Source organism: Choloepus didactylus, chromosome 11, assembly GCF_015220235.1.
Source record: "Choloepus didactylus isolate mChoDid1 chromosome 11, mChoDid1.pri, whole genome shotgun sequence".
NCBI lineage: Eukaryota > Metazoa > Chordata > Mammalia > Pilosa > Megalonychidae > Choloepus > Choloepus didactylus.
Genome location: NC_051317.1, coordinates 73,979,345 through 73,992,664, shown reverse-complemented (window position 1 = coordinate 73,992,664; position 13,320 = coordinate 73,979,345). Strand labels below are relative to the sequence as shown.

Here is a 13,320-nt window from a genome sequence, read left to right as displayed (position 1 = left end):
ACACTTGTTGTTCCAATTCCTCTATTCTTAATACTCTTAATTCTTTTGCTCTCACCGATCTGTGAAACTTCTTGCCAGGGTTGCCTTTGACCTCTATCTAAATACAATGGTGAATTTTCAGACTCCATCTTACTTATCAGCAACGTTTGAAAGAGTTGATCATTACCCAAGTGTGCCTGTATCAGAACATTGCAATCTATGAATTTTCCTAGGACCTCTTTATTTGCTCCTTCTCAATTTCCTCCCTGTCTCAGTGACCCACCTCTTACTTTTGGGTGTACAAGGGCTCAGAGCATGTTTTTCTTATCTTCCTTATCTATTCCCAGCCACTCTTATACTAATCATGGCACTAATTATTATTTGAAAGCATCACATTTTTCTTCTATATGTATTACACTCTATTTCCTCCCACTGGAGTAAAATTCTTAAAGACAGAGATTTTGTTGCTTGTTGCTTTCCTCCTTGATCTCAGTTTTATCCCTAGCACCTAAAATATCAGAATGAATATGGAATGAATGAGCCACCTTTACATTAATTATTTTTCCCCAGGAAGGTGTGTGGGGCTAGGTTTTCAAAACCCATTTTTCTGGTTTACTAATGCTGCCATTATACAAAATTCCAGAAATGGATTGGCTATTATAAAAGTGATTTTATTTGGTTACAATGTTACAGTCCAAAGACCATAAAAGTGTCCAAACTAAAGCATCAACAATAGGGTACCTTCACTGAAGAATGGCCAGCCAATGGCATCTGGAACACCTCTTTGGGCTGGAAAGGCATGTCTTCTTCCTTTGCTCCCAGGTTGTGTTTCAAACTGGCTTTCTCCAAAATGTTACTCTTGGGGCATTTTGTCCTCTCTTAGCTTCTCCAGAGCAAATTCCGGGCTAGCATCTCCAAAGTGTGAGCAAAAGTCTACTTCCAATGGCCATCTCCAAAATGTCTGTCTCAGCTGCATGAAGCACTGAGCTCCTTCTGTCTGTGTGCTCTTATAGGACCCCAGTAATTTAATTAAGACCCACACTGAATGGGTGAGGTAACACCTCCATAGAAACAATCTAATCAAAGGTATTACCCACACTTGGGTGAGTCACATCTCCATGGAAACACTCAATCAAAATGTTCCACCCCACATGATTGGATTAAAAGATCATGGCTTTGTGGGGGGCATAATATATCCAAACCCAGCACACCCTTGCATGTCTACAAATGTTTTTCTTTGTACCCTCACTTAATAATTTTGCAGGATATAAAATTTTAGATTCTAAACATGTTTCCCTTGGCACTTTGAAGACATCATTCCAATGTTTTCCAAAATGCAATATTGCTAATGAGAAGACCAATGCCAGTATGATCCTTCTTCCTTGGCAGACAACTTGAGGGTTTTCCCTCATAATTTCATAATTTTCATATCCATTTTCTTCTTTGGAAATTCTTAGTCAACTACTGGAAATATTGCATTGCTCTCACTTAATTTTGTTATTGTTCATCTTTCATTCTTTTTGGATTGTTTTCTGAGAGATTTTATCAAGTTTACATTTCAGTCCTTATATTGAATATTTTATTTTGGCAGCAACATTAATCAAAAAGTTTCTTGCCTGCTATTTGTTAATTTTATTAAGGCAGACTTATTTTGCTACATAGGTGATATTTTTCTTGAATCTCTCTAAAACTTCTAGCTACAATTTGTTAAAATAATCTTGGCTTGCCTGAATTATTTCTGAAATCAGTTGTTCCTGTGAAAATTTAAGCTAGTCACCCTCTGCTTACCCCTAAAATCCAAATAAGGGCACCTATTCTTTGAGAAGGAATGTCCTTCTTGGGAAACTAGCACTCTGTTCAGAGAATATCATTCAATTTGTTTAAAGAGCGTTCCATTATTTTAGCATCAAGGAAAGAAATTAAATGTTCTATCATACCACATTCCATTCCTGTTTCCCCTACCTGTCAGTTCTGAGCTTGGTGCTTATATATCCAAGAACTTCAGCTTCTTCCATGCATTTTCTGGATTTGGGCCCACTTTGTTTTCTGTCAATATTATGCCATCTGCTTTATGTCTTCCAGAATTCATAATATTAAATATAGCCTAATGTTCTAGTTTGCTAATGCTGCCGGAATGCAAAACACCAGAGATGGATTGGCTTTTATAAAAGGGGGTTTATTTAGTTACACAGTTACAGTCTTAAGGCCATAAAGTGTCCAAGGTAACACATCAGCAATTGGGTACCTTCACTGGAGGATGGCCAAATGGTGTCCAGAAAACCTTTTTTAGCTAGGAAGACACATGGCTGACATCTACTCCAAAGTTCTGGTTTCAAAATGGCTTTCTCCCAGGATGTTCCTCTCTAGGCTGCAGTTCCTCAAAAATGTCACTCTTAGTTGCACTTGGGATGTTTGTCCTCTCTCAGCTTCTCCGGAGCAAGACTCTGCTTCCGATGGCCATCTTCATGCTGTCTCTCATCTGCAGCTCCTGTGCTTTCTTCAAAGCGTCCCTCTTGGCTGTAGCAAGCTCACTCCTTCTGTCTGATCTTATATAGTGCACCAGTAATTTAATTCAGATCCACCCAACGGGTGGGCCAACACCTCCATGGAAATTATCCAATCAGAGTTATCACCCACAGATGGGTGGGGCGCATCTCCATGGAAACACTCAAAGAATTACAATCTAATTAACACTGATAGGTCAGCCCACACAAGATTACTTCAAAGATAATGGCATTTGGGGGACACAATATATTCAAACTGGCACACCTAATTATAACCCCTTCCTATTTTTGACTCCCTTGTGGGTTTCTTATTCTCTTTTCTGCACGTTTTTTGTTATTTCGGGGGAAATGGATTGGGGGTTAGAGGATAGATGAAACTCCGCAACCTTCCATTTTGAACCAAAAACTTCAATTGTTTAAAAAGAATATTTTTTTAAGATTGAGTACAGGCAATTGTCAGAAGGAGTTTCTTGAGAAAATAGAAAATGCTATTTATTATTGGTTTCTCATGCTATGGGACTTTTATTTTAATTGCAGGTGGCCTTAATGGCCTTTAAAATAAAAATACCAAGAAGTCTGTCTTGCTTATTCTTGTAGAGATTTGCCTTCTGACCAAGGGACGTCGCACAGCCAGTGTAAGAGCGGATACATATTGTCGTCTTTACTCACTCTCAGTGGACAATTTCAATGAGGTCCTGGAGGAATATCCAATGATGAGGAGAGCCTTTGAGACAGTTGCCATCGACCGACTGGATCGGATAGGTACCCTCTTTAGTTTTTCTGCCTTATTCATGCACAATGTAGTTTTAAACTAGTGGGCTAATATACGTTTCCAATCATAACTCCCAAATGCTAATTCATAGCTTGTTAACTAGTGTAGCAACAGCAATTAGTCATAGCCATATTTCTAGAAAGATCTGAAACCTTATATTATTTTCTCTTATAAGTATTGTGGATTTATCTATTCATGTCTATTTTTGCTAGCTACACAATCTGATTTCTCCAGTGATGCCAAAACAACTTGAATTTTCAGGTAAAAAGCAATGATAAAAATTCTAGAAAGCATTAAAATTGCACTAAAAATATAATAGCATGAGTCTACATTACAAACCAAGTTTCATCACAAGGTTTTCTTTTAAGAGTCAAATTTATATTTATTCTTATATTAAAAATTGAAAGCTTGAATGTTTTTAAATGGTCTCAGTAGGAACTTGTTGAAATATTTGTAATACAGACTCAAGTAGAAAAAGCCTTGATCAAAGTGCCCTACATAGATGCTTAATTCTGCAAACATTAACTTATTTTAAAATTTTCTCTGCTACATGTATATATATGTATATGTATATGTCTTATTCATTTCACAAATTTGAAGATTTGAATGATTGCCATAGTAAAATAGATCAGATTGGTTTGCCACATACTTCTCAATAAATCCTGGAATGTTCTGGTATGCCAGAAAGTAAAATGCATTCACTTTTCCACATCCAAACCCTATTCTCCCACCCTCCCTTTCTATGCCCCTTTCCCTGCTTAACATAACTTAACCTTCATATCTCAGTTTAGACAAAACTTCCCTGTGAAAACCTTCTCTGACTTCCCATCCCTCCATTAGATCTGTATCCCAAATATGTTCTTCCATAGCCCTCTGAAGTTCCCCCATCAGGGTGCTACTCTTATTGTAATTGCTCCAGAGGTGCTAAGCTTTGGGGATGTAGACATCCTATCTATCTTAGTCACCTTTACATTCACAGCACCTAATAAACAAGGAATATTTGCTAAAGAGAGAGAAGGAGGGAGGGAGAAATAGATGAACTCAGGGGTAGGGTCTGGGATCACGTGAAAGTAAACAAAGAGGTACCTCAACTGCTTCATGCTCATTAAAGGGTAAATAAATACTTTTGATCCATCTATTTATATGTCAGCTTTTTTCTTCACTCCACATTTTACTCTATATTACTGGGTTGCTAGACTGCATAAGAGTCGGAATTTGGATTAGGAGAAGTGAAGGTAGTATTTGAACATTACCACATACTAAGACGTAACAAACATAAGAAATTCATATTGACAGTTTGTAGATTTAGCAGCACATAGTCATCCAAGGAGACAGAGCTCATAGAGAAAGTGAATATTCCAGAAAGCATCCTTAATTAATGTGAAAATACCTTCCTTTGTGGTGTGTATGTGCTGTTGAAGACAGCTTTAGAAAAACCATTAAAATCCGGATACTCAGAGTATTTCTGTTAATCTGATAATAGTTTCACTTTCTTCTAACCTATTACAGTTAATTTTTAATGAAAAGTCTGCATGAAATCATTTGCAATCAATAATACAGGCAATCTAATTGCTAGTAAGCATGAAGCATTTCCGTTTTTGACCCTTATAAAATTGTAACAGTGCATTAAAAATTATATTATTTTTCCAGGGTCACAGGCAAACAGATTATGAGATGTTGACTAGTCACGTGATCACCATTATCCTTCTCAGTTTTGTGGCTTATAAATATCTGATCCTGTTTAAGAGAATATGCTAAATAAGCATTTGAATTTATAACTGTTTTAGAAGTTTTATTCTTTGGGAAATTTAGACAGCTTTGTAAGGAGAGACAAGTAAATGTTTATTTTGGCAGCTATTTAAAATAATTGTTTTTGCAGCAATCAAGTAAATTATAACATATACTTCCATTTCAAAAATATATTTTGTTACTTTAGGTATAATATTTTATCTAGTGATACAACAAATTGATTCACTTTTCAGTTACCATATTCACCTAAGTATGATTGCATCAGTGATGTCTATTATTCTGCCCTGAGAATGTCTGCTTATAGCAAACCACTGCAAAGATAACAGCAGGAAGGAGAGCTAATACTTCTGGAGGCCCTAGAGTGTGCTGAGAGCCTGCCATATACAATGACCTTCACAACAACCATTCAGAAGTGGAAAGATCATAAAGAAGTGGTTCTCAATCTGCCTAATCATTAGAATCCCCTGTGGAAATTTACTTCTAAAATATCAAAATCTGGGTCCTAGGTCTCATTATTCCAATTTAATTGGGAGGGCACAGATGGACATCAGTCATTTTTAAAACTCTAGAGATGATAATAATGTGCAGCCAGAGTTGAGAATCACTGTTTTAGGGCACTGATCAATAGCAAAAGACACAGCACAGTGCTTCTCCAATTTGTGTGTAGAAACCACTTGAAAATCTTAGCAAAATGTACCATTCAGCCAGTGGTTTCAGGCCCAGGCAGCTGGATATCTAGCAAGCATGCAGATGATGCAGCCACAGCTGGTCCATTGAATATAGCAAGTATCTATGAAAGGATTTACTGTTTTTCCTTACCAGCCCTGTTTCTGACTGAGGATATTGTTTGGGGCAGAGCTCTACACCTCCCTACATCTCAGTCTCCTTTCTGGTGAAATGGGGTAATGAATAAATCTACTTCTCAGAGGTGAGGATTAAATAAAATAATCTATCTAAAGCTTTTTGTATAGTGCCTGTCACATACAAATGTTAGCTCAAATTTTCCTGTTGTCCTTTTTGACAAAGAAGCTTTAAACTCAAATCTTGATTCTAAGTCCTTCCTGATGCAAAAGCCCTTTCTTCCCCCATTCTTCAACATAGTCCTCATGTTAAGTATCTCCATGTCCTATGTCAGGTGGCTTTTCTCCATATCACAGACCTTTCAATAGTCTCCCTTGACTTGAGTGGAAGTTAAAATTTACCAGAGAGATACAGGGAGTGTGAAAGGCAGGAGTCATGTTTCAATTTGTTGTCCAAAGGTGAGGACTTGGATATTAAGCTTCTTCCATGAAACACTGGCATATTTTTATTTGTAGGAGCCACTCTCACTTGGAGTTGTCATCAGTCATTTGTAGACTGTCTAAGTGCCTATCCTTCTTTTGCTGGCAGGAAAGAAAAACTCAATTCTTCTACAAAAGTTCCAGAAGGATCTGAACACTGGCGTATTCAACAATCAGGAGAACGAGATCCTGAAGCAGATTGTGAAGCACGACAGGGAGATGGTACAGGCAATCGCCCCAGTCAATTATCCTCAAATGACAGCCCTGAATTCCACATCTTCCACCACTACTCCCACTTCTCGGATGAGGACACAGTCTCCACCGGTGTACACAGCGACCAGTCTGTCTCATAGCAACCTGCACTCCCCCAGTCCCAGCACACAGACACCCCAGCCATCAGCCATCCTCTCACCCTGCTCCTACACCACTGCCGTCTGCAGCCCTCCTGTACAGAGCCCGCTGGCGACTCGAACTTTCCACTATTCCTCCCCCACCGCCTCCCAGTTGTCACTAATGCAGCAGCCGCAGCCGCAGCAGCTACAGCAGTCCCAGCCACCGCAGACTCAGCAGCAGCAGACACCCGGCAGCTCCACGCCGAAAAACGAGGTGCACAAGAGCACACAGGCGCTTCACAACACTAACCTGACCCGGGAAGTCAGGCCCCTCTCCGCCTCGCAGCCCTCGCTGCCCCATGAGGTTTCCTCTCTGATTTCCAGACCTCACCCCACTGTGGGCGAGTCCCTGGCCTCCATCCCTCAACCTGTGCCAGCTGTCCACGGCACAGGCGTCCCGGCAGGGGGCAGGGGCACTGTCCCTCAGCGAGTCACCCTCTTCCGACAGATGTCATCGGGAGCCATTCCCCCCAACCGAGGAGTCCCCCCAGCACCCCCTCCACCAGCAGCTGCTCTTCAGAGAGAGCCTTCCTCAGTCTTAAACACAGACCCAGATGCAGAAAAGCCACGATTTGCTTCAAATTTATGATCCCTGCTGATTGTCAAGCAGAAAGAAATACTGTATTGAACTGAGAATATTCTCAGATCTTACCTTATTCTATCTCCTGATAGATGCCTATAGCCTACTATGAAGAGATATTTTAGACAGCTCTGGCCTACATGCAAAATGTAAATATATACATATATATATAATATACATATACTACTAAATGTATATTTAAATTCCCAAGAGAAATTCAAAAGACCTGTTTAGCATTCAGTGTTATATGTCTTCCTTTCTTTAAATCATTAAAGGATTTAAAATGTTGTTGTAAGATTATTTATTTTTAACCTATTTGACTTAATTCCTTTGATATATGCATTTCTCTATTTTATGAAGAGTCCTTGGATTCAATGGAAGCAAAACTGATTTTAAAATGGCAACTCAAGTGAACTACTGAATAGCACCAATCAAACTTTCTTTCATTAGCTGTGTCTCTCCATCCAAATTGTTAATCATTAATTATGGAGGATGAAATAGCAAATCCATTTTATAAATCTAAATTGTATTCTGGTGCTTTCAATTTTGAATTAGGTTAAAGAACATACTATGTATTTTGACCACAATAGGAAGAATAGCCTTGCCGTTGTTACAATTTTCTCTGACCTCAAACATGTTCATTGATCTTGCAGAAAGTTGAGGAGATGTCTTCATGTTTTTCTGGACTCTGACCAAGACTCAATCAATGTTGGTTGTAAATAACTTTTTCAACCCAAACAAAAATAGCTATTCTGTGTTGTATGAAGGCAAAAGTCATTGTTTAAGGGTTTACTTTTATTGCTTCGCTTCAGAAGTTAGAGCTTTAAATTTTACAAAACCTGATTGTGACAATTATTCAACTGTTAATGCAATGACTTGAAACATAATATTATTTTAACCTGCAATGTTTGACGAAAAAAGTATATGCTTGATTCTACAAATTGCTAGTATTACACCAAAAACCATTACTTTTCTTCCTTCTTGACAAAAGCAAGCATCTGAAAATAGTTCCTGCATGCTTTTTGAAATAAAACATAGGTTCAAATCAGTCATTGTAGGCAAAGGCTTACAGGCTTTCTTGTTTCTAGAAAAGTATAAGCATTCATTAATTGCCTATCTTAAAATTCCTATAAAGCTGACTTGGATCTCTGACTGAAGTCTAAAAATGAGATTTTCACTTTCATTTAATATTATTACTATTTTTTTATTTAAACAATTATGTGTAAACCACAGCTTGATTTGGAGATGCAAGTGTATTCTGTGTCTTCATAAAAGTTGGTAGTTTACTGTGGTGTTAATTTAAAAAAGAAATACAATATAGCATCACATATGTTTGGGAACACACACTTTGCTCTATGTATATTAAAACTAAATGGGTAGTAAATCTTAAGGCATGTGGTGACTATTGTAGCCCTTAGATAAAAGGTTTGTTATTTAAAATGTGCTAAAAGTAGTGTGGACATGGTGAAAGACAGCAGGGGTAAAGCTGAATGTTTGTGAGCCTTGTTTGTTTGTTTGTTTGTTTCCTTAGCTTTTTACATGCTCTGTGACTTCTTCTCAAAGAAGTCCCTTCGTAATCATCTGTGCCTAATGCATCCTACAAATGTGTTGGATGACCGGAACACAATTGGAAGATTCCTAATGACCAAATTCTGTAAATAATCCAAGTTCAGAGAAAGACCTAAAGTGGAAGTCTTCAGTATTGTTGACACTGATGTTACATCTAAGAACTAACAAAGTTCACACAATACATGTGGCAGAGTCTCCAGATAGACTTGAGGACAGAAGAAAAAAAAAGCAAAAATCTAAAATTGGCCCGTTTCCTGTTACACCTTTTACTGACATGATACCTATAACCCCAAGAGGGGTTTTTATTTTTAATTTCTAATAAAGTCCAACTTGTGTGGAAGTAATCAACAATGCTAGTCAATGTAATGTTATCCATAAGTGGTTGACATATGATGGCATGCCAGCAATGGTGTAAGAAAGGGGCTGTTCAGGCTATCTAGAACCTATGGAAAAGCTGCAAGACCATTTACATATCAGTACAAAGCTTTTTTTTTATTAAAAAATTGAGAATAGCTTCAATTTATTAAGATCATGTATTAGTCCTTTAACTTATTAAAGGTTTACATTTGATAGGACTAATGGGTTTGGTAGTGAAATATTTTTATATTTATAATTTTTTGTTTTTTTATTTTGAGCACTATTGAGAAATATAAGCAAAACTGAATTGCATGGTCTTTCAGTGCAGCCATAAGATTTATATTCACTTTGTAATAGAATGGACAAAAAAACTAAGGTTTATATGTTAAACTAATAAAATGGTACAGGGTAAATTATATACATATGTATGTATGAATGTATATATATTTAGGGTAAGAAAAAAATTGACTCACATTCCTGTAATATAAAAGTCCATTGCTAGTTGAAAAGTGACCTCTTTTCTCTGTACATAGTTAAGTGCATAAGGATGGAGTTTTAATTTGTACAGAAAGAAATGTATTATTGAAAAGATTGGTCTTTCTGCTGTTGAGAAGATAAAATAGCTGATTCTTACAATTGTATGATCAGGGATGAATTAGATTATTTCTTTTGTCTTTGCTCAAAGCCATAAATATATAAATATATATAAAGATTATTAATAAATTCAACATAAAATAAACTAAAATAATGAATATTTTATTTGATCAATTTTCTCTAATCAAAATTTTTGTTTCATTAATGAGTACAAATTTACCTATCTTTACATTGTAAGATATCCAGGAGGGTTTATACTTGATAATCATAACAAAATTAATTATAGACATTCTATAACTGTAAAAAGAGACGTATTTTAATAGAACATGTATTTTCCAACCATTCCTGTGTTTTATCTCTTCTATATAGTGAAAGCTGGGGTGTCTTTGCTCTGTACCTCCTTAACATGTGGTGGTTGTCAAAGGTTGTCAGACTTCAAAACACAGCCATTTCTATGCTGTTCTTCAAAATGCATAAGAAAAATAGTTGTTCTGTAATACACAAATCTATTATAGCCCTTAGACTTGCAAAGTCTTATAAAACCTCTCCATACAAATAGACTTCGAATCAGACCCAAAACCTGAGATGTTGATTACAGAGAGAATAAATAGTACAGCATTCTTGAAAACAGAATAGATGGACAGAGTGGCAATAGGTTCTATCCATCAGATAAATTGACTTTCTCCAGGTCTCAGTGACCACTCCATGAAAGAATGACTTCTGATGGATATTGGTGCACTTTTAAAAAATGATTATTTTGCAACTTACAAACTTAAATGAGCATAACACCTGAAGGACACTACAAGATACACAATCAAGTTATTCCAACAATTCCTAAAAGATGTGGATGATTTAAACAATAGGACACTTACTTAAAATAGTAGTTGTATTATCCCCAAACTTTCAAAATGTAAGCAATCTCTATAAAGTTTTCAGAATTATTTTTAAAATCTCCATACCTTCTTTTTCAGCTTAGATTTTTATATTTTAAGATTTTACTATATTATTTTGTTTCTATGCACTTTGTTTTTATCATTCAAAAATCAAAAAAAAAAAAAGTCCTGTTTGAGTAAGATTTCTCTCCCTTGTACTTGTATTTCTGTCCTTCTAGAATGTTTGCCGTAAAATCCATGTGTGGTTATTTTGTTCATCTGCACTCCACCTAGCAAAGACTTATTACATGTTATGCCTATTTTTAAAAATACTTATGCTATTTCTTGGGGAAGAAACATAGTCCTTATAGAGTGATTGAATGCTGGGCATCGATAGCTGTTTTGAGTCCAGAAAGGAATGCTCTGAAATATAAGGCAAGCAAGGCTGGCTGCATGCACTGAACTATTAGCTCAATTCTGTCACTTTGTTCAATATGTTCTTTTTCAAGGGAAATAAGATGGAACAAAAAAGTCTGCCGTTGTATTCAGGTTTAATTATACCTGCTTCTATCACTTGCAAGCAGTGACTTTCTTAAGTCATTTTGTTTCTTTCCTTTTTAAAAAATGGCATCTAGTTTTTTAAACAGATCAAGGAAGTCAAGTAAAGAGAACCCCTGCTTTTAAAAGTGAACAAAAAAAGTGTAAATTACCTTGTCTAAATTCATGAAGGATTTAGGAGCAAATCGATAAGAAGACCCATATTCCCCTGCCCCCCAACTTTGGAGTTTGATATTAAGAGATTCTATATATAAAGCTCTGAATTTGTTTCCAAAATCTTTGACATAGTCCTTAAAATTAATATTAAATACTGGGTAAAGCATTAATGTTCACTGAGAAAGGTCAATTTCCTTCTTCCCTCCAGGGGCAATTAATAGTTCCACTAGTATTTGTTATTTTGTTCCTCCTCATTTTCTTCATAGCTTTAGGGTATGAAAAGCATGAGCTTCCCTATACAGGAAAAAGTTCATGGCCTATTCACAAATCTGTTACCAGAAAAAGATCTTTATTTTATTTTACAAAGAAGAAAATGTGAGTGATTTAAAAAACTGTACTGATTTTCAGCTTTGGCTTCTCTCTCAATGGAGTCACTGCTCCCTTTTCCCCACATCAAAACACATTCTTTCTCTGCTACTAAACAATCTGAAAGGAAGATTGTCTCCCTACAGTGCCCTGGACAAGGATAACGAGTGGAGTATACTCCTCAAACACGAAATTTAAGAAGATGCCAAAAATGCAGTCATCAGGATAAGTGGTATGTTATGCACTATTTTAAAAAATCAAAATTAATGTGACAGTCAGTGATAACCTAAATGAAGTCAATTTCACATAAAGACAGGATCCAACCTTGCATTTGCATGACCCCACTTAACTCTAATTCCAGCCCTGCTCCCTAGTCAGGCTTTGACAGAGGCAGCCAAGGATTTGAAGGGTTTCTGCTATAGAACTCTTCCTGGAATTTGCCCCCATGGCACTGTGAAAATTATTTAAAGACGGTATTAAGAATATCCTATACATAAGGCTCTGAATTTGTTTCCAAAATCTCTGACATAGACCAACAAAATTAATGCTGGAGAAAGCATTAACATTCACTGAGATTTCAAACATGCTTTTCTAAAATATGCATGTTCAATAGAATACCACTAATTGGGAATACAGACTATTCATTGCTGGAGCATATCATAAACTGAAGAACAGCAGAAATTAAGATAAGAAATAGAGGTTTCAAAAATCTTCTAAAGGGCTTTTATTATCAGGTCATTGGTTTCACGCTTTCAATCCTCTTAATTTTGCAGAACTAAGATTATTAATCAGAACGATATATATTGAAATGTGTGTTTTGCTAATGTGAGAGGAAATAGAATAATCTGTGACATAGCAAAAATTGCAGTATATTTACAATCCACACAGCCTTGTAAAGATGCTGCACTCTAAAGAAAGCCCTAGGTTTGCCAAACAGGGTAATGGAGTGAGAAGCTGGGAGATTAGTTGCTTCGCATAGTAGAAATGGGGAAGGATTTGAGAAGATAAGGACTAGAACCCACACATAGTGAAAAGAGTGACTAGTGAGGAAATAATTTTATTATATACTATAAGACAAAGAAGGATATTCTTTGGAGCTATTTCATGTCTAGTGTATCATCAATGGCTACTTACTCCCAAAGTTCCAGAAACATCTTTTTATTTTATTTTTATTGTTTTTCTTTATATAATATTTATTTATTCACTTAAATACATCTCAGTTAATTAGCAATTATAATTATTCAAAATGTAAGAATTATTGCATATTTCCTTTAAATTTAAAAAACTGAATACAAGTAATTCAGCATTATTCAGACATTTTGTTGGAAGTAAGGAGTTTTATAAAAACGGACTGTAGTTTTAGCAAAACAGATCATCATTCTCCACAGAGAAAATTCGATTTCATTGAGACAAAGAGATTTTCATAAATGATTCTTATTCTTTCTTAATTTTATGAGGGAAATTCCTCAGAAATGGAATTTATTCTTGTAGAAGAAAGAACTTAACATAACTCAAAGAAGTTTTAAAGTTTCAAAAAGAGTTTGCCAAATGTATTATCATTACTTTCTTGAAATGTATTTGTCCAAGGCCTT

The 13,320-nt window shown here is 36.1% G+C and overlaps 1 protein-coding gene across 1 annotated transcript in view; it reads left to right on the top strand.

The window, feature by feature from the left end:
- The window catches only part of HCN1 (hyperpolarization activated cyclic nucleotide gated potassium channel 1), a 471,748-nt gene extending 464,284 nt beyond the window's left edge, over positions 1-7,464 (top strand). The window contains exons 7-8 of the mRNA XM_037799144.1: positions 3,081-3,245; positions 6,394-7,464. Of these exons, the coding sequence (XP_037655072.1) occupies positions 3,081-3,245; positions 6,394-7,265 (1,037 nt within the window). The 3' untranslated portion in view covers positions 7,266-7,464. The remainder of the gene's footprint in view (positions 1-3,080; positions 3,246-6,393) is intronic.
- Positions 7,465-13,320: the final 5,856 nt, after the last annotated feature.